This window comes from Rhinolophus ferrumequinum, chromosome 21 (genome assembly GCF_004115265.2).
Source record: "Rhinolophus ferrumequinum isolate MPI-CBG mRhiFer1 chromosome 21, mRhiFer1_v1.p, whole genome shotgun sequence".
NCBI classification, from domain to species: domain Eukaryota; kingdom Metazoa; phylum Chordata; class Mammalia; order Chiroptera; family Rhinolophidae; genus Rhinolophus; species Rhinolophus ferrumequinum.
Window position 1 is genome coordinate 29,901,246 of NC_046304.1, and position 23,155 is coordinate 29,924,400.

General features: G+C 33.8%; 1 protein-coding gene across 4 annotated transcripts in view; it reads right to left on the reverse strand.

Moving 5' to 3' along the window:
* Positions 1-23,155, reverse strand: part of STXBP4 (syntaxin binding protein 4) — a 147,007-nt gene that overhangs the window by 90,397 nt on the left and 33,455 nt on the right. For all 4 annotated transcript variants that reach the window (XM_033089637.1, XM_033089640.1, XM_033089639.1 and 1 more), the window contains 4 exons: positions 23,013-23,109; positions 20,494-20,585; positions 12,003-12,092; positions 8,354-8,419 (listed from right to left, as the gene is read on the reverse strand). In XM_033089637.1, coding sequence (XP_032945528.1) covers positions 8,354-8,419; positions 12,003-12,092; positions 20,494-20,585; positions 23,013-23,109 — 345 coding nt within the window. The remainder of the gene's footprint in view (positions 1-8,353; positions 8,420-12,002; positions 12,093-20,493; positions 20,586-23,012; positions 23,110-23,155) is intronic.

The following is a 23,155-nucleotide window of genomic DNA, read 5'->3' on the forward strand; positions in this document are numbered from 1 at the left end:
TAAAATAATTTTACCTGTTTTTTTTAACGCTTTTTAAAATATGGCTACTAGAATATTAACAATAGATGAGTGGCTTTCATCATACTTCTCATTGGACAGTGCTGGTCTAGACTATTACAAAAGCCTTTTATCTCTTCTTCAGTTACTTCCCAAATTGCTATTAATTAATCTTCTTAAAGTTTATTCTTCATTCATGCCTTCATGCACTCACCAAATATTTATTGAACAACTACTCTGTGTCAGTTATTGTTCTAAGATAAATCAAAGAACAAATCAAAATAGCTGCCCTCATGAAGCTTACCCTGTATTTGGGGGATATATATAAAGGGCAAAAATATAACAAGTATATAACATGTAAGAAAACAATCAATAATACCAAAAAGCTTCACACACAGTGAGAGTTGGAGTGTTAGTGGGGTCATGACGCAGAGAGGTCAAAAAAGCTGGAGCTGTAGTAGGGGAGGAGAGGTGGGAAGAGCAGTAAGAAGTGAAGGAACTGCTGTAAGAAGAGTGTGGGGGGGTCGTACGGCAGAGCAAGCAGACTCTCGCAGGCTTTGACATTTACCTGTAGGCTTCAACTTGTAGGACTTTGGCTTTTACTCTGAGTGAGATGGAAAGTCCTCGAGAGTTTTATCTTAAGTTTTAAAAGGATATTTCTGGCTGCTGTGTTCACATTAGACTGTATGGGGTTGGGGGGTATAAAAGCACGGTGATCTGTTAGAAGCTATAAATGCAACACAGGCAGGAGATGATGATGGCTAGACCAGTGATGGAAGGGGTGAAAAGTGGTAAAGTACTGCAATTTTTTAGAAGTAGGACCAAGTTGGATGTGGAGTGTAAAGGAAAGAGAGAGGTCAGATTATAGGTGGAACAAGTTAATCACTCTGCCCCCCACCACCCCGCCCCACATCCCATCCCCTCACCCGCCACCTCCGTCAATATCTTCAATGGAAGTCCACTGTCTAAAGTCTTAGATTGGTATTCAAGTTTCTATATGCTTTGGTCCCAAAGTACCCCCAAATGTCATTTCCTAACACTGCATCTCTCCATGCTTCCCTGATGTTCCTGGAACTTTAGCAATGAAGATAAAAGAATACAAATCGAAACTATTACATATTTAGGAACCTACTATATTCCTGACAGTTTTAGGCTCTTAAACTGTCAAGTTCTATGAACAAATTACAAGACAGATATTATCACATTTTAGAAGCAAAGACAAACATATTAACAAATAACAGTAAGGTTAGCAACGATGAGAGCCTATTTTGACTTCAACATGCTACAGATTCAAAAACCATGTTAAGAATCAATAAATACAGGAAATGGAAAATGAACTTAAAACTATAAGCAAACTGAAATAAATGAATATATTTGTATTTCAAGTGAATACCATAACCATGCTAACGGGAAACAAAAGAACCAATTCAAGTAACTTATGAACACAGTATTTGTGTTCAGTCTTTAACAGGCTGGGGTTGAGTTGGACAAGAGTTGCAAACAAATCCTGAACCTTTTTTAGTATGTTTTGTTTCGTTTTGTTTTATTGTTTTAGGGGTATCATCAAAGCAATTCTGAAACAATTTTAAGGTGTATTATCGGTCTCAGCAAATATGTTAATTGTTGTTGAGGGCTAGAATCTCAAAGAAAAAGCAAAGACATAGAAATTAGAATGAAGTTAAGAAAGAATTTTGTGGGTTGGACTGGAATTGGAAAATACCATCGTGAATGCATCATTTCTAAAATACTGTATATATATGTATATGTGCATATGAACGTATATATGCACATGTGTATATATATATATGTATGTTTGTAGATATATTTGTGTGCAGGTGTATGTATGTGTGTGTGTGTTTGTGTGTGTATGTGTGTGTTCCTAGCTCTGGAACTGAAAGAACCAAGAAGCATACACCCTAATAGTGTATCTAAGTGTTCAGATCCCAGTTTCCATTTAAAGGAATTCAGGATCCATGGAGAAATGACTGACTTCAGGACTGCGGGAGGGTAAGTACAAGATGAGCCTGGAACATGTAATACAAGAAAATGAAAAAGTGCTCAAAATGACGGGAGCATATCACAAGAAACCAGCTTGAAGGGACTCCCACTGGTCAAATCTGCAAGTACTTGAGCACCAAAATAATTAAACACAGTAATGAATTACAAACCTTTGAAAAATAAGTAATTCATGAGTCCACGCCATTAGTAAATAGATTAATTAATCAGAAGAAAGGAGGGCTCTTGCTTGTTATAGGCTGTTGAGTGCTGACTGGTAACTGCAGAGAAGCTGCCAGATTTGGGAAATTAGCATTTTGCATCTGTTTTAGTAAAGACTAGATCAGACTAGAATCATCCATCAGCTGCTAAATCTAGGGGAAAATTTTGATGAAGAGCAGAATATTTACATATTAACATGGTTTTAAAGTAGCGCTCTAGAAACTGCTTTTTAATTGCAAGAGGATAAATAATAATTATATAGTAGTGAAATCAGACAACTCCGTCACTGGTGCTAAAAATCGGTATCACACGGACATGCGTAATTCTCAATGTTATACCTTGAAAAGGACAAAAGAGCACCTTATAGTAGTATGGCTGAGAATGCATAACCTGAATCTGGCCATGAGGAAACATCAGACAAACCTAAAATGAGGGACAATTTATTTTTTCAAAAAGGTGTATGGTGTGTGTTTGTGGGAACTGTATTCCTCAACAATGTCAACGCCATGAAAAAAACAGAAGAAAGGTGAAAAAAGGTTCCAAATTAAAAGAGGCTAAACAGCTGTGAAAACTAAATATAATACCTGACCCTAGACTGGATCCTGCACTGGAATGAGGAAAGGGATATAAAGGATATTATTGGGTCAATAGACAAAATTAGAATACAACAGTATTGGTGAAAGTATTGAATCAATGTTAAATTTCCTAAATTTGGTATCTTTAGTATGGTACATAAAAGAATATTATACTTACGAAACACTGAGGTTTTTAGGGGGTAATGTATGTAACTTTCCGTCAAGTGGTTAAGAAAAAAATGGGTGTGTCAAGAATGTTTTATTTATCAGTCATGAACATGTTGGCCAAGGGTGAATCTGGTGAACTACGTAAATCTGGGTGAAAGGTATGAGGATGTTCTTCATACTTTTCCTATTCTTTCAACTCTTCTGTACATTTGAAGTCATTTCCAAACAAAACGTTTTTAAAAGACCTCCATTTTTTGGCCGACTTTCAGACCCCCATTTTATTAAGTATTTTTGTACTTTGGTTGGTATGACTTTTTAGTTTTTATTTCTGTATCTTCAGTACCTTTATCAGCTTGTATTGCCTGTATTGTATGCTACATTTTAGTGTTTATTTGCCTCCTGAAAATGGACATTTATAAATCTTTGTTAATTTTTACATGTAGAATACATTAGAGGGTTGGTTTTATTTCCCTACATTTAATTAATATTTTCTTTTCTCCTAAATGCTTAGAACTTAAAAGCTTTAAAATATCAAGCATACTTGAAAAAATAATAATTACATTATGGGATGATTAAGACATGAATATAAAGAAAAAGAGCATTTCTGCTTTCTTATTCTGGCAATACCTACTTTTTCCATATAAGGCCCTCCTGTTTTTATGTCTCTGAATGGATTAGTTTCTGTACTAAGGAAGGTCAGGTCTACATGAACAAATAATCTAAGACTAATCTGTACTAGAATTTAATAAGATTCAGTAGAAGATGAGACATAGATGACAAATTTAAAGAAAGAATCTTATATGATAAAAGTTGAATTTGCATAAGAGGTAGTGCAGTAAATAATAAGTTTTGGGTTAGACTGTGTAAGTTTATACCCTGACCCTGCCTCTTGCTTTTGACCTTGGGCAAACGAATTCACCTTTCTAAGTCTCAATCTCTTACACTCACAAGAGTTTAAGAAGTATTAATTAAGGTCATATGAATATTATAAATGTATATAACATATAGCATTCGAGAAGTATTATGGTCACTATTATAAATAATAGAAGAAGAAATACTAGGTGCTGAGAAAGAGGTGGAAATGATTTGTTTTAACCATTTGATTTAGAGGAAGAAAATCTAATTCTGGCTGAGGGACAAAGAGACCTTTTATAGAGAAGGTGACACATGAACGAGACCAGACATAAAAAGGGAAGAGCATTCCAAGCAGAGGATACACCATGAAAATCATGGTATGAAAGGAAAAGTCTGGTCTTTAAAAAACTTAGAATACAAATTGACCAAAAAAAAGGAAGAAATGAAATGAGATTTGATAAGGAAAGTTGCTTAGGAAAGAAAGAAAAGGAGAAGGCAAAATCATATTAGAAATGAAAACTAAATTACAGTTGCCCAAGGAAGAATGTGTTCAAATGAAAAGGCACTGAAGAAAACCAGGAAAATGAGAATGAAACAAAGAAATAAAAGAGTTTCTTGAAGAAGTAAATCAAAAGAATTGAAGAATATTTATATTTAGAACTATAATCCAAGAAAACTTTCCAGGAATAAAAGATGGCCTGAATTATTATTGTGTACTGGGGTAGTTTGATCTGGAACAATCAACTCTAGGACATATCCAATAAAACTATTAGACTTTAAAGATGTAGAAAAACTGCACAGTGCCTCCAAGTAAAAAGATCAAATAATTACAAAGGCTAGTCTTCTCAACACAACATACAAAGTAAGGTTAGTGGAACAACATTTTCAAGAAACTACAGGAAAGAAAGTCTAAACCAAGAATATTGTATGCAGCCAGGTTGACATTCAGATATGAAGGCCATAGAAATACAGTTTGGAATGCTGTACACACACATATAACATCCCTGAGGACTCCAGGACAGGATGAGTTTCATCAGACACAAACTCTCTGGAATAGCTTTGTCAAGAGTTTCCCAACATTAAGCATTTCATATATGTTATTTTATAGCTCACTTAAAATGAAAGTGAGTTCATGGGTAAAAGAATACTTATAAACATATGTCAGGCAAAAAGCAAAAGGTACAATTTATTTTAAAAAATGAGAGGATAAGGGAAAAATAGAATATGATTGCTCTGTGTGTAAGGGTAGTAGTCAATGAATAGCATGTAAAATTGACATCAAATAGTAAAGATTAGATAAGAATAGAGAGGATTTCATTATAAAAAGTAGTAATACAAAGGTAACCCATAGAATGAAAATACAGACCTTCCTAAATACAAACATAATATTTTTTAAAAAGCAAATGGGACCCACGAAGTAAAGTAAGGCAGTAAACATAATATACACAATAATTTCAATGAAGACAATATACAAAATTGAGACTGCACATAACAGTCATCTTAATGAACATGAATAAGATTAACTCACCTATTAAAAGGTTTTCTTAGAAAATATAGTTTACCAAAACTGACCTCAGTAGAGATAGAAAGCTCAACAGACATGTTTCCATAGGAGACATAAAGTTATTTAGAAACTACCCTACAGAAAAGGTCCAGGCCAGATGGTTTCACATAGGAAATTAACCAATCAATCCCCAAACTACATAAATGGCTTCAGAGTATCAAAAAATTGAAAGAAAATTTCCAAATTCTTTTCTTGAAGCAAGTATAACATTTGATGCCTAAACCTGATCAAAATAGCACAAAAAAAGAAAAGGCAGTTAGACTAGAAAAACAATTAGGGGCGTGTGAATTAGAAAAGAAAAATAAAAGTATCTGGTTGCAGATGATATAATAGTAACTCAGAAAACCCTAAAGAATCAATGGTAAAACTAACTCACAAGGTAGCAAAATATAAAATTAATATGCAAAACTTAATTGCATCCATATACACAAATACTAACCTGGCGCTAACAGCAATTTGACACTAGTGGAAACTGACTCACACTTACGGTCACTTGATACTTGAAAAAACCTCACAGACAATTCAGTGGGGAAAGGGGCTTGTTACACTACATGATTCTAGAATACAGGAATATTTATAAGAAAAAACGAATCTCAACCCCTATTTCATATCATACTCAAAAACTAACTGGATTGTAGATCTAAACATAAAAACTGAAACTATTAGATTCTAGAAGAAACTTTTGTGACCTTGGGTTAAGTAAAGTTATCAAACTATATATCTAAAATTAGTAAATTTTACTAGATGTAAATTCTACCTTAACAAAGCTATTAAAAAAAATGATGCCAATACAATTTCTCACCCATCAGATTAGCAAACACTCAAAAGTTTGATATTGGATAGTTGCAGCTTGAAAACAGGCATTCTCATACATTGCTAGTGGCAATGCAAAATAGTACACCCCAATGAAAGAAAATTTAGCATTTCTGCATATGCACTTACCCTTTAACCTGACAATTTCACTTCTAGAAATTTACCCTAACGATACACCTCCAATAATATTAAAATGCACATGCACAGTATTTATCGCAGTATTATTTATAATTAGAAAATACTGGAAACTACCTGAATCTCTAAGCATACACAATTGATTGAATAAACTATAGTATATACATGTAACGGAGTACTACTGTGTTTCCCCGAAAATAAGACCTAGCCGGACAATCAGCTCTAATGCGTCTTTTGGAGCAAAAATTTTTGCTCCAAAAGACGCATTAGAGCTGATTGTCCGGCTAGGTCTTATTTTCGGGGAAACATGGTATGCCGCCTCAGGAAAGAATAAGGAATATCTCTTTTAAATAATATGGAGCGATTTCCAGGACGTATTATCCAGTTAAAAAAGTAAAGTACAAAAGAGTATATATAATATGCTATCTTTTATGAACAAGAAAAATTAAAACACACATCTGTTTATCTTTACAAAAGAAATCAAAGGAAGGATAAGCTACACAACAACGAAATTTGTTATCTACAACATGGAGCCACACAGGTGGATAAGATACAGGAGAGAGTGATAAACACCTCTAAGAATACCTTTTGATGTATTTTTTACCTTTAGGTGCATGTTAAATTTCTGATTTGTTTTTTTCTTAATGCCAATGCTTGTTTCAGGATATTTAACTGAATTTAAAGTGTTGTGTTACAGTTTTCATCAGCTTTGTGGGTGAACTGTTTTGAAGAGTTTTCATCAGGAGAAAGCTTTAATTCATACCGTCTGGTTTTTACAGTTGTTTTGCAATGATGGAGACAGATTTATTTTCCTATTCTTTTCTCCTTTGTAGAAAGAGCTCTCAGTTCAACAGCACCCTCTTCTGTGCAATTTCTTCTATGGATCATGTTGTGGCTTGTGGTAGGGAGTAAGTGGAAGAGGTTTAGTAGTCTTGTTTCCCTTTCATTTCTGCCAGATCCTTCCTTTCCCCCTCTTATGTCCTTCTTTCTCTTCATTTCCTAATCTTCAAGGGACACCAACTCTTCTCTATTTAATTGATTCTCCCCCCAGAAGCAATGACTCTCAAGGCTGCCGCTTCTGGCTGCACACACTTTCTCGAGTCCTGAGAACCACCAAGTCCGGACCTATGTTAAGTATTTTGGTGTTAATTGTTGCATTTTCTTTCTCTGGGGGTGACTTCATTTGTACTCAATCTAATTGCTGTTTCTCCCTAATTCTTTTTCAGAGTTTTTAAGACTTATCTCCTCTGCTCTCTGTACCCCAGGTTTCAGTGGCAGGCAAGCTGTAGGAATTCGTTGGACTTTTTTACTCTATTTATATGTACTTTGAAGGGTGTGGTGTTCTCTGTCACGTATTCATATTGAAGGGATGGGTCCTGTATGGTTTTATTTGCTCTGTCTTTTTTATGTTTTCTGGGGTAATAATGTTGGAGAGATTCAAAATCAGGTGATTGCCACTGATCTCTAACAATGTTCTCTAAATTTTCTATTCTTATTATTCTTTTACTTGTTTGTTGTTTGTGTCTCTACTTCATAATGTCATTGTATTTGTTTTGTTGTAGGCTACCTAACACTCTTTGAAGAATGATGCAAAGTGAAAATAAATTTTTATTTTTTATTATTAAAAAAGTAAAAATGCTCTGCCTTGGAGGGTTATTCATTTGCTTGTTTTGTTTTTATCTTTAATAATATGAGGTATGAGTAACAGAAGAAAAGGGAAAAATAAAAGAGAAAGGAACAAAGAATAGGAAAGCAATGAAAATGATCATTTCAGTGCATAGCGATCTAGTTTTGAAAGTAATTTCAAAGAGGAATTTTAACATTTCTTTGAGCAATAGTAGCTATTGCTACTATTGCTGTAACAGGCACAGCCTCTGCAAGTGATTGCTTTTAAGATTTATACTATTTTAAGCTATATTACTCATATCTATAAGCCCTAGGATATTATATAGCATCATTACTTTATAATTATATCTCACATATTTACTCAGACACACACAAACCACATATGTACGATACACGCACTTACTTGTTTCACATTCTGGAGTTCTTCTGTCAATAGTTTCCTTTGTCTTTCTGATTCAAACAATTTTTCCTATATTTAAAAACCACTGAATTAATAACTTGTTATGAGGGTATCAATGAGTTTCATTTTTAGGGCTTTGTTTCAAATTCCCCAAACATCCAAGTGCTACAATCTGAAAATGTGGTTCCTAGTCACTTTTCTGGCTTTATACATACCATTTAAAAGTAATTGTTTACAGTATAATTGTGATGTAAATATATTCTGTTATCTTAGTTAGCCATATTGTCAAGTCTCAAAAATCTGAGGTTCAAAATAAGTCAATCAGGATCAAAATGTGTAAATACTAACTAAACTTTGGGTAACAGGTATCGTTGCCAAAGAGTTTCCAAATTGAAGAGCATTATTATTATAACTTAGAAATCCCTCTTGCTACACTAAAGAGGACATATAAAACTGAGCTGACTATTATTTTCCAAATTTAGCTTATTCTTGGAAGTTCATCCATAAAAATGAATGTAACCAAAATATGGAATAATAGTTATTACTGTAGAATACTATTAATCATGCCAATCAAATATTATCATCTTTGAACTTAAAATTAAGCATATATCCTAAAATGTTCAATTTTACGTACACCATAAATATATCCACATTTTATTGATCAAACCACAAATACTAAGAATAATTTAAGACCCGTTTTACTACAAACTTGAACAGAGGAATTGCTTAAAGGTTACACTGAGTGGTAAATATTCATGGCAACACTGCAATGTTTATAAGAAGCAATCTGCTTTCCAGTGTGTTTCAGCTCATTCTTGTCTTAGAGATGAAATGAAGGTATATGAAGATTAATATAATATAGCAACCTAATGAATCTGCCACAGACCAGGAGCCAAGAAACTGCTGGCACCTGTGTTTTTATTCTCTGGCAAGTCACCTTCACTCTTCGTGTCCTAGTTTTTTTGCATTTGTAAATGGAAATATATCTATTTTCACTCAGCTCTGCAAAGCAGTAGCAATGTGACTCTGCAGAAAGGCTTTAAGTTAAATAAAGCTCAGAGCACTTTTAAAAATCATCCTCACAAAATAAAAATTAGACATTAGCATCAAATTATCTTGGTTTCATTTTTATTTGTACCTTAAATCAGACATAAAGATTAGATATGTCACAAGACAATGGGAAGCGATAAGAGACCATCTAAATACTCTATGAACTTCATTTAACAACCTCTATTTTTGTGTGTGTATAATACAAGTAGAAAAACTCAAAGTACAAATGTTATCTCAGATGAAATACTTATTACTTTGTTCACTCCTTTATATAGCTAAACAAACTCAGCCAATAGATATACGTATATATATAGCTCAGGCAATATGTATCAGGTAAAGGAAATTTAGATTTTCAGGTAAAGGAAATTATAGAGTACAGAATATGTTTTATCTGAGATTTCAGGTTTTGTCACATTAGAATATGCTCAAATACATTTCATAAACTTAAGTGTGAACATTGATTTATCGAACAGCTACTCAGGGAAGAGTTATTTAAATGTTCCATGAATACAGTTTTAAATTACAATTCTAATAATTAATCTGTTATTCAAATAAGAAACAAATATATCACTAAATTTAGCAATGAAAAACATTAAGCAAATGAAAAAGATTTGAGAACCTCTGAAAATTCTGAGGAACCATAAGATTTAATGGTTTATGCAGAGATAAATTATATAACAATGCTATTTTACCAAAGTACAACACTTGGAGGTGTTTTCTAAGAGGACATGATGACAATATTGTCAATTTATTTTTAAAACCTAAATTCATAATTCTTAATTGTTATACCAAAAATTGTGGAAAGATAGTGGTTTCAAAGCTGTAAGAAAAAGTACATAAAATATTCCTTTACTAATGGAATGATGCTCATACACATTTGGAAGAAACATGAATTGGTAAAGCCTTTTCAAAGGGAATTTGATATATATATATATATATAAGATTTTATTTGTCCATATCCTTTGATAAAACAATTCCACTTTCAAAAATTTATTCAATTTGTACAATTGTACAATTGTGCAAAGATACATCTACAAAACTATTTATGATAGAATTATTTTTAATAATGGAAAACTGAAAATAGCCTAAACATTCATCATTAAGGAACTGGCTAAATAACTTAGGACAGAACCATTTGATGACAGGAGAGCCATTAGGCAGTATTTGGTAGATCTGTGTAAATTAACCTGAAAAGTTGCCCAAGATATTAAAAAAAGAAAAGAAGGCTAGTTGTAAAAAAGTGTGCAATGTATGATTTTGTAAAAAAGTTGTAAAAAAAAAAATGTTGTAAAAAAGTGTGCAATGTATGATTTTTGTAAGAGTTAAAATATATAGTTAAAATATATTACACATACACACACACACTTTTATTTTAAAAAAATATATATTATTAGCTATCTAGAGAAATTCTCCAAAAGGATAAACAAAATATGTTTAACAATGGATTCCTCTAGAGGTTGGAATTTAAACACTAAGGTACCAAGGAAATTTCTTTCTTTTTATGCGTATATAGAATTTGCTTTAATAAAAATAAATAAATAGAATTTCACTTATTTAAGAAGATAATGAAAAATAATTTAAAAACATATTCCTATCTGGAATTAATGGTAAATCAAATAGTTATGTTGCTTTTCCTGAAAATTTGGAAAATATAATGACTTTCTGTAAAAATTAGGATATAATTTAAATTTAATGGTCTACTAAACACAGAATGAAAATATATAAAGAGAACCAAAATCTTAAAAGTATATTTGGGACATTGCGTGTTTTTTCTTCCCTTAAATCATACTGCCTTAATTCCAAATCACGTTCACAAAATCAGATGTCTCTGAGACATGCCCATGAACATGTGAGAAAATGTATTTCCCAATGAACATCTGAGGATTCAAAATTGTCATGGCTTGTTTCATTGGCTCCTCATCTTGCCACCAACTGTGAGCAAAAAATTGGGTGAGAAGTTACCAGATCAGAAGGTATGAGTAAAAACCACCATTCACACTGAATCTTACATGGATATTGTGAAATATAAATAAAAAGTGTATGAACTAGGCCGGCCCGGTGGCTCAGGCGGTTGGAGCTCCATGCTCCTAACTCCGAAGGCTGCCGGTTCAATTCCCAAATGGGCCAATGGGCTCTCAACCACAAGGCTGCTGGTTCAACAACTCGAGTCCCGCAAGGGATGGTGGGCTGTGCCCCCTGCAACTAGCAACGGCAACTGGACCTGGAGCTGAGCTGTGCCCTCCACAACTAAGATTGAAAGGACAACAACTTGAAGCTAAATGGCACCCTCCACAACTAAGCTTGAAAGGACAACTTGACTTGAAAAAGAGTCCTGGAAGTACATACACACTGCTCTCCAATAAAGTCGTGTTCCCCTTCCCCAATAAAATCTTTAAAAAAAAAAAGTGTACAAACTAAAAAATTAACTCTATAAATGTCAATTGAAGACAGATATCAAATTATTTGATATGAATATTCAATATCGATTTTGATATTAATATTCTTTAATTAAAAATAAAATTAAGCCCCAGTACTTCAGAATTCAACACTAACTTTTTTTCTTTTTCTAAAGAAAATATAAGGATGCTAAATTGGAGATTACCTTAAGTGTGTTCACTTCTTCCAAGGCATCATTTCTTTCACGCTTAAGCCTTTCCATTTCATCTGCTTCTAAGGAATCACAGGGAAGAAGCTGTCAACATTAAAACATAAGAGAAAAATTATGCTTTAGATGCTAATTATGAGAACTAACAGAAAAATTCTTTCTGACAAGCCTTAGGCTTTTGCATTCCAAAATAAAGTTCAGTTTCTTACTTTGGAGACATTTGATTAAAGAGAATATTAAAGTAATCTGTCATAACTTCATTAATTTATGCTTAACCTTACATTGTTGTTACTTAGAATTTAGATGATAAAAAGGTATACATACTGCTATCATCTTTATGATTCTTATTTACTATAATTTTCCTTAAAAGTCCAAATTCCAAGAGTGTGTTTGCAAAGTATTAAAAAGACTTTGTGAGTTATCACCATAAACTATTCCCTAAAGACATTCACTCCAAGTACACGGTTTCTGAGGCTAACAACACACTGGACATTATCAACCAAGATAGTTTGTAAACCCAGGAAAGTATATTAATTGATTTTGTGTCTTGTTTTAACAAAATGTAATGTAACAACCAAGTGGCTCAAAACTATTCCTGCACAGAACCTGTGTCTTGAAGATAATATTAATATTTCACGCACAAGTGAATAACAACAACAAAAAATAGCAGAGCTGACAATTTCTCTTACTTTTAATATGATCTCTTTGACAGCTAATTGCAAGGTACAAAACAATGACAATCTTATCACAGGCAAAAATCCAAGTCTAAATACAGCCATCTTCTATGTAGAAGTTATAACAGAACCAAAAACAAAGTACAGAAAATATAATTTAAAGGATGAAGTAGAGGAAGCGATTGACTGCAGAGTAGAAAAAGACAATACAAATAATATCAATCATTTATTGGGAACTTACTATGTGCAGATATGTTGATAGGGACTATATATATTCAATATTAAATCCTTACTGTAACCTGGTCTGCATTTACAGATGAAGAAACATGCTCAAAAGGTTAGTAATTTGCCTAAGGTGTCACACCTAATGGCCATTCCAAGATTCCCATAGAGAGCTGCCATGAGTCTGTGATGTTTACTAACTATTCAACAAAAATCATGGTGGAATGGATATGGTAAACTCAGATTTGCTTTCAAAGTCTTAGAATAGCAGAGGTAGGGGTCATTCTTCAAGTTTGGGGAGAAATATTTTTCCTAAACATTATTGGTTTCTTTTGTCTTGATCCATTTGCTTTTGTGTATCTATGGCCATTGTCCACATGCTAATCAGATTTTTGAACATCCCAAAAGGAAATATAATTTAATAACTTGTTGTATTTCCTCAAGTTACCTGACCATACTATACCCCCTCCTTTATTTATTATTCTATATTTGGACTCTTCTTCATCTCCTACAAGACTACCTACCACCAGTTTCATTCCCTTCCAAGATAACCAACACTATTATAAGATTATTATTTCTAAAATATCACCTTGATCATGCCATTATTCCGCTTAATGGCTCCTCACTGACTATTAGTAAAGTATAAAAATCTAAGTTTAATATTTACCCTTTCAGGCCTAACTTCCTTCATTGACCTACATGTACCTGATTATCTTTTTTAAAAAGTAGATTATTCTCTTCTTAGTATCACTATATATGTGTGTGTACGTGTGTGTATATACACATATACATGTATATACATGTAAATACGAGGTAGGACAATTAAGTTCGCAAACTTGTTGCAATGCTGTTGCTAACCTTTTGTGATATCAGAGGGATTATTCATTATGAATTTGTACCAACTGGACAAAAAGTTAATCAAGTTTACTATTTGGAAGTGCTGAAAAGGCTGCGTGAAAAAGTTAGATGATCCGAACTTTTCACCAACAGTTCATGGCTCTTGAATTAAGCAAATACACCAGCTCACGTGGCACCATCTGTGAGGAAGTTTTTAGCCAGTAAACAAATAACTGTATTGGACCATCCTCCCTACTCCCCTGATCTGGCCCCCAATGACTTCTTTCTTTACCTGAAGATAAAGCAAGACATTTTGATGACATTCAGGACATCAAGGGTAATATGAAGCCAGCTCTGATGGCCGTTCCAGAAAAAGAGTTCCAAAACCGCTTTGAAGGGTGGACTAGGCACTGGTGTCGGTGCGTAGCTTCCCAAGGGGAGTGCTTCAAAGGTGACCGTAGTGGTACTCAGCAATGAGGTATACTCAGCAGTGAGCCCTTTTTCTAGGATGAATTCACAGACTTAATTGTCTGACCTCGCATAGTGATGGTAAGCAGAGAATATATATTACATCTATAAATATGTATATTTGTTCTTGTTCATGCTAGTACTCATCACTCTTTGTTCACCTCTTGAGCAAATAAAATCCTATTGATCATTCAAAATTCACTCAAATGCCAACTCCATTATGAATCTTCTCTCAATGTCCTAAGCTTTTATTATTATGGCATTATCGCACAATGCATTTTTAAATTATAATTATTTGTGCACATGACTTTCTTTGCACTATACCCTAAATTCTGTGAGGGATAGGCTCAAGTTTCATTTATCTTAATAGGTGCCAGAGCACCTAACACAATGCCATGCACGTTATAGTTCTTCAATATATGTTCAGTATTTTACAGATGAGTACACGGTGAAGTGGCTATAGCGGATTTACCGCCACACATAGTGAAGAATACCATTTACGAGTATATCGTTACCGAGTATGAGTGAAACATCGCTCATTCTTTTCACATACAGTGCACTTTGATATTTTCCATTCTATTCTATTTCACTTGTCAAAATGGTGGCTGCAATCCACTAAATTGATTTAGCTCCTTAATGTGAAAAGTTTACATTAGGGAATTTCCAGGGTTCTCTCTGATTTTTACAATAATCCACTTATGTAACTTGATTAGTGTGGTGAACCCATCATATTACGGTGACCCACAGTCTGCTGTTCTCAGTTTAGAACACTTGTAAATGTAGGCTCCAACTTTCCCTCTGCTGTGTGTAACTTTGTGCCAGCAGCAGGTGTAGCGCTGTGTAAATTTTTTACATAGCAATGATGATTAGAATCACTGTAAGAGAATTATATTTTTGGTTCTAAATGCCATATTATTCCAAACCCAAAAGTTTTTTTGTCAACTTAAACAAAAGTAGAACTGACATATACTGATTCAGCAATTCTTCCTAAAAGCATCTCAAGAAATCTTATGAGTCAAACAAAAGGAAGCTAGTTATAAAAGAATACATACTGTACAATTCTATTTATTATGCAGTTCAAGAACAGGCAAAAGTAATCTCTGCTGACATAAGTCAGAAGAGTGGTTCCACAATAAAGGTGGGAGCGGCGGCTGACTGGGAACTCAGCAGGAAGGAGACTTGCGAGTAGCAATTACACAGGAGATACTAACAGAAGTGTATCAAGTTGTACACTTGAGATTTTTGCACTTCACTATTTGTCGAATATGCTTCAGTAAAAATATTTATAAAAAATAAAGGAAAAGACAAGCCAAAGAGGGGGAAACATGAGTAAAAAACAAGCATCCCTAACGGATTATTGACTCTGCCTCTATTGTTTGTGATGAGATGGTTGAGGGGGTAACCGTAGTGGAAGTTCCCTACCTTCACAGACTGTCAGCATCATCAACCACAGATCAATTGATAAACTTCAGATGAGGCACTATACTGTTCATCAACTCAAAAAATATATATTAACCATTATACCATAAAATAGTGAGATGTTTTTGATTCGTTTCTGGTGATCTGCTTGACAAGTAGTGAGTTTTACGGTATTTTCCAAATTGTGGTACATGACCCATTAGTGACCAAATAGTTAACAAAATAGAATTAAATGTTGAATAAGAATGTGATGATGTAGAAAATGTAAGTAATGCTTTGACACTTGTTTGAATTCTATATGAGAGTGTGGCAAAGTAAAGTTGTGGATTCAAGTGAAAAAAAAGGAAAGCCAACACTTTATGAGGATATCTTCTGTGTGCTGAAAAGCACAATACAACAAAGGAAATCTTATAAATTAATTTCATAACTATTGTCCAACATTTTGACTTGAAGCTACAAACAGCACGTTACTGGCACGCAGAAGACCTTGCACAATTACCACCAGCACTGTGCTTTTGCTGTCAGAGTATCACAGATCGAATACATTCTTATCTGCCAAAAATCACATTGGTAAGAAGGAAGTAAATTGCTAATTTGGAGCACGAGTACCTCTTTGCAGCTGCTAAGAAAGCTCTGCAAGCTCATACAAAGTATTCTGAATTCCCCACTTCACTTACATTATAAACCACCCTTTGCTCAGCAAAAGTGGGTATGGTAGCTCTGAGAACTGTTTGGCAGTAAGAAAACAATGCTATTTCATCAATATTAGGCAGATAAACACATAATACCCGAATCAGCGGAAGAAAACTGTGCTCTTACAGCTTTAGTTTTCCTACCCTAAATGCTACAGAATTGGTTCTGATAAATCAGTGTCTCAATTCTGGGAAAACTGGGTGATCTGCTGAGAGTTTCCAAATAACTAGATCTTTGGGAACTCTCCTTCTCAACAACAGGAACTCTCATATACTGCTGGTGGGAATGCAAAATGGTATTGCCACTTTGGAAGACAGTTTTCTACAAAACTAAACATCCTCTTATCATATGACCCAGAAATTGCACTTCTTAGTATTTACCCAAAGGAGTTGAAAACTATGTCCACACAAAAACCTGCACAGAGGGGAGGATGGGTGGCTCAGCTGTTTAGAGCGCGAGCTCTGGGCAACGGGGCTGCTGGTTCGATTCCCACATGGGTCAGCAGGCTGCACCCTCTACAACTAGAATGAAGTCAATGAGCTGCCGCTCAGCTCCCGGGTGGCTCAGTTGGTTGGAGCATAGGCTCTCAACCACAAGGTTGCTGGTTCAACCCTCGCAAGGGATGGTGGGCTGTGTCCCCTGCAACTAACAACGGCGACTGGACCTGGAGCTGAGCTTCGCCCTCCACAACTAAGACTGAAAGGACAACAACTTGAAGCTGAACAACACCCTCCACAACTAAGACTGAAAGGACAACAACTTGACTTGGATGTAGCTGATGAGTCCTGGGAAAAACACACTACTGTTCCCCAATAAAATCTTTAAAAAAAAAAAAAAAAAGAACCTGCACAGGGATGTTTATAGAAGCTTTATTCATAACTGCCAAAACTTGGAAGCAACCAAGATGTCTTTCAGTAGGTGAATGGATAAATAAAACTGTGGCACATCCACATGGAATATTAATCAGTGCTAAAAAGACATGGAAGAACCTTACATGCATATTACTAAGTGAAGAAAGCCAATCAGAAAAAGGTACTAGATACTGTATTATTCCAACTATATGACATTCTGGAAAGTGCAAAACTATGGAGACAATAAAAGGATCAGTACTTGCTAGGGTTTGGGAGTGGGGGTGTGCAGAGATGAATAGATGAAGCACAGGAGATTTTTAGAGAAGTAAAATACTCTGATACCACAATGACCGATACATGTCATTACACATTTGTTCAAACCCACAGAGAATGTACACCAAGAGTGAACCATATTGTAAACTATGGACTTTAGGGGATTTCCTCTCTCGGTGTAGATTCATCAGTTGTAATAAATGTACCCCTCTGGTACAGGATATTGATAATGGGAGAGGCTTTGCGTGGGGGGGCGGGAGGGGCACAGGGGGCATATGGGGAATCTCTGTATCTTCCTCTCACTTTGTTCTGGACCTAAAACTGCTCTAAAAAATAGAGTTTTAATTTTTTTTAAAAAGTGCCATTTAATATAATGGCAAAAAAAGTGTAAGGTAAATAGAAATAAATCTAACAAAAGATTAATAAAGCCTGTATTGAAAAAATATATCAAAAGTATTTTATATGTCATTAGAGAAGATATAAATGAGACAAAACATGTTCACAGACAGGAAGATTTAAATTTATAAAGATGTTGATTCTTCCCAAAATAATCTATAAATTAAATATGGCAAGATTTTTTGCTTGAACTTAGATGGACAAGATAAGAGAAAAGATTAGCCAAAGCAATACTTAAAAATGAAGATGGAAGGTATGTCTTATCAGATATTAAGACGTATGAAGCCAAATAAAGAAGCAGAGTCCAGAAATGTCCATGCAAATACGGAAATCTTATGAATGACTGAGCTGGATTGTAAATAATTCTTCCATTAATTGAAATATGAATTTATATTTAAAAAATTACCTTTATAAAATAATTGAACAAAATTTATATCATATTTATGTGTTTTGCTTAATTGTGTACCAAGAAGTATAATTACTATTCAGTTCTTACAAGAAAAATTTTATATGTAAGCACTCATAAACATAGTAAATTAAAACAAATACATTTTAATTTATCTAAATTTTTTTTTGCAGCAAAATGATAGGGTGATCAATGAAAGATCTTATAATTATAATATATCGGATAACATTCTAGGGTGATATAGAATAGAAACAAGAGTTAACAGAGAAAAAAGAAAGGTGATAAATTTCTGAGAATCAGAACTTATACATGAATTTTATTTTAATTAAATGGTTGTGAATATCAAAAACTATAGTATTTAGATCCCATTAGAATATTTTAAAAAGTTATATAACAATTTTCTTTAAAAGAGAAAAATACTTATAATCATTGGAAAGCCAACCAAAACACCAACCAAAAGAAACGTAGTATAGCTACATGATTAGACTAAGTAAATTTTAAGGCAAGAAACATTCTAAAGAAATTCAATATCCTGTCAGGATATAACAATTCTAAAATTGTATATACCTAACAATACAGCCTTGTGTTATGTAAAGCAAATATTAGTAGAACAAAATGAGGGAAATTTTACAAAATCTTTCTCTTAATAACTGACAGTAAAAGATGACAAAAAAACGAGCAAGGAAATAGAAAATTTCAAGAAAACAGAAAATTTGAACCACATGATTAACAACCTTGACCTAACAGACATATGAGGAGCACTGTACTCAACAAGTGCAGACTATGTGCTTTCAAAAGATGGAAAACATTTCATAAAATTGACTATATGCTGGCTCTATGGTCAAAGAATCAATACCATATATTAATAGACTATGCCCCTAACCTCAGTGAAAATTAAACTAGAAATTGGTAACCAAAAGGGAACTATATAACTAGAAAATGTTTAAAAGATTGCAAACTAAGGATCCAAGAAGCAATCACAATGAATATTAAAGTGCCATCACACAAAATAACCATTCAAAAATTAGTATTTTTACTAATCATTGATTAGAAAATATAATGGCACAATAAAATCCCATTTCTAATTGCATAAAAACTATAGCATACCTATTCAGACCTAACAAGAACTATTCAAGACATATATGAAGCAAGCTATAATTTTCTTTCCAAAACATCAACAAAGACCTAAATGATGGAAAAACAAACCACGTTCATTATCTCCCAAACCACCCTCTAAAGTCAATGCCATTCCAATTATTTTTTAAAAGTCCCAATTTAATTTTATTACCATGGCAAAATGACTTTAAAAATCATATAGAAAAATCAAAACTAAGAAGTTAAAAAAGAATTAAGGACTTAACCTACCAGATAACAATGAGCCTAGAACTATAAACCTAGAATAATTAAATCATAATGTACTGGCATGGAGAAATGGATCAATGGAACAGAGTTGTGGGTCAAGAAACAGATCTGTGTATCGTGATAGAAATGTAGTATGTGATAAAGTTTGTATTTTAAATTTGTGGCAAAAGTGGACAAAGACGGTTATTAAATAAATGATGGTGGGAAAAGGAGCAAGTGGCTATCCACTTGGGGCCCTACCTCATGCACAGACAAGAATAAATTTTGAGTAAATTAAATACATAAATTATATATAACAAAAATTGGGAAAAACCTTCCTTAACATCAAAAATCTATGATGAAAAGGACTGAAAGATTTGACAATATAAATGTCAAAGTTCTATAGAAGAAATGACTTATGAAGTTAATAGACTTCATAATTCCATTTATATAAAGTACAAAAACAGGCAAAACCAATCTACGTTGTTCGAAGGCAGAAGAGTAATTACCTTGATTGGGAGAGAGGGTGAGGAAAGAGCACTAGTAATTGGAAAGAAATATGGGGGTAAGAGAGCTTTGGGGTCCTGGTAATGTTGTGTTTCTTGATCTGGATGCTGATTACAGGAGAATGGTTCAGAGGGGATACACATATGACATGGGTACTTTTCTGTGGTAAATTTAGAGTTGGGAGTAGCATGGGGGAATAATGACAGAAGAGAATAGAGATCAAGATGGAATCCTGTTTTTGGTTTTAAATTAATCTGTATTTTATATGTTTAACCAAGAAGCATGTATTATTTGCATAAATATAAAAAGTGAAAAATGAAAAAAGCCCACATATATGACATATCACATTCAAGACGTATGATTTAAGTACAATCGAGACCATTCTGTAGGGCATACTCTACCTGTGAATCTAATATGTTGGAAATTTCCTGTGCACCAACATTTACTTCATCCAACTGCAAGCAAAACAGGTTTCTGGCAACCTGGACAAAATCTAAAATGGAACACATTTTTTTCAGGAAGAACACAGCATTTAACCTCATCTAAATAAATTTCTATATGAAGTTGAAGCTATGTGTTATGACTAATACTTAAAATTTAACTTCTTTAAACAAATTACCTTAAAATAGTATTAACTCAAGTGACAGAGAAACAGAAGTTCAAATTAAAAAATTAAGAGACAGTACACCTGAACTAATATTGTATGATAGCTATATTTTAATAAAAATATTTTAAAAAATAGAGAGAAAATGCTGAAATTAATAAAACAGTTAGGATAATAACAAAGCAAATACATATCACAGGCACAGCTATTTCTCCAAAATTTTAATTATGAGTAGAACTTCTTCTGAAACATATGACAGTATTATGATTTATAGTTTTTCTAGCTGGAAGAACTTGAGGTTTAATAACAATAATAATATCAGCAGCTCACATTTATGAAAAGCCTCTATATGCTAGGCACAGTGCTTTGCAATTTCATCCTCAGAGTTTTCTGAGGGAGGTCCTTTTATCCTCTCCAGTTTTTACTTCGGTGCTAAACTTCCCAAAGCCCCTTGACAAATAGGTAGCAGAAAAGGATTCCATTTAAGGTCTGACTCAAAGGCATATCTTCTTGACTGTTCTATAACTGCTTGATGTAGTCCCAGCAAACTATAAGCATCTCTGGACATGGAGTGTGACCTAGTCATCTATCCTCAAATGTTTTGATTTTGGCTACTATAGTTTTAATTTCCAAGGATTGTTTTAATGTTCTCTGATTGTTTCTATTTTACAATACCCTACTCTTATTTCATGGATGCCTTATCTTTGCTTATCTTTTTAAAGATGTTAATTATGGTTTATCTGAACTTCTCTTTCGCTCTTTCAATTATTTCCCTTTCTCTGAGTTCCTTTTTTTAAATTTTATTTTGGGGCTCTATATTTTATGTTGGGGGATGTCGCCAAATGTCAGCTGACCCTTGGTCAGGAGTTCATACTTAAGGAGAATTAGGCACCAAAGTGCTGATAGGAAATTTTGGGTGCATAACTTGCCTTGTCAGCTGGTGGGTTTCACCACTGAGCAAATGTTTTTGTTCAGCTTCTTCAGAGAGAATTTTACAATCTCTTGTAAATATGGCTGCATATTTCACTGAGCAATCTGGGTGTGTGCTGTGAGTGATAACGCACCATATACTCCCCCAAATCCCTGGGCTGCTGACAACTATAGGTCAAAACCTCTCTGACTTAATTTCTCGAGAGAATATACTTATTTTCCTCTGCTGGTGTAAGAGAGTGGTAGTTGCTGGATTGGTTGAGAGGGGGCAGGGAACAGCATATATAATTGCTCCTTATACAGATTTCTAACAACCCTGTTATAAATGCCCTGCCTTCACCTAGCCTTCAGAAATACCTGAAGATTTGAATTTCTAAGACTTTTCAGGGACAAATTAGCTTATTCTCCATTGTGGTTCTCTTACCTCTTCAGACATTTAGGCTTTACCTGACTCTGATCACTGATTCATTTACTTTCCACATCTTCTTTCTGTCCTCATATATTGTAGTTTCATAATAGGATACATGCAATTCTGTTTCTTGTTATCTTTATCCATTTTGAGGTGATTTGCAAGAGGAGAAGGGAGCGAATATATCTTTTTTCTATCACTTCAAAATCAAGAAGTGAATTTCTTTTTTTTTAGCAATACAGATTCCTCTAAAATGATACAATGTTGTGTCTACTGCGTAAGAAAAAAATTTAAACACCTAATGCTGTCAAGGATACAAAAAATGTAATATACAAAAAGTATGAGTGGCAGAACGAATACATGTGTAAAATGTCTCTGGAAAACAACTTATCAGAAGTTGTTTTCATATCAAAAGTCTAAACTACTTGTGGAGATTTATCCTAAGAAAAAGAAGAAAAAAAAGCTATGATAGTAAATATAGTATTATTTACAATATCAGTTACTGAGCAACCATCAAATTCCCAATAGTGGGAAGGCTTAATGTTATAATAACGTCAACTAAGTATGTCAAAATTATGCTACTTTTAATAAGAATAATCATACAGCATCATAAAAATACTTGCCTTATCATATTAGCTGAAAAAAAGATTCCAGTTTTACTGTAGAACTAGGACTTCCACATTTTGTAACTTTTTTTTTGTTATTACTAAAGCAATGTTTATGCAGTAGGTAAAAACTAAAAAAGAGTATGATAGAATGATGAAATTTTAGAGCTGAAATATTCTAAGAAAGTTCTCTTCTCTGCTGACCAGTAATTCTAGCTGAGTTTTTAGAGCACCAACCAAGGAACTTGAAATAGATGTGGTCTTATTTGTCTCTCTGTCCTTCTAAAGAACAGGCACTCTTACTGAAAATGGGTCATAATAACGCTTCAACCGAGTTTCTGGGATGATACAACACAATGAACCTAATATTACCTCCAAAAGACACTGTCCCCTTTGGGTCTACTTGCACTTGCTGTCTCAGGGCTTGGTGTTGTTCCTTTGTGGGCTGAATACCAAGGTAATTTAGAGCCTGGAAGGAAAATGACACATGTGAAGCAATTTTTCAAATCTTCAAA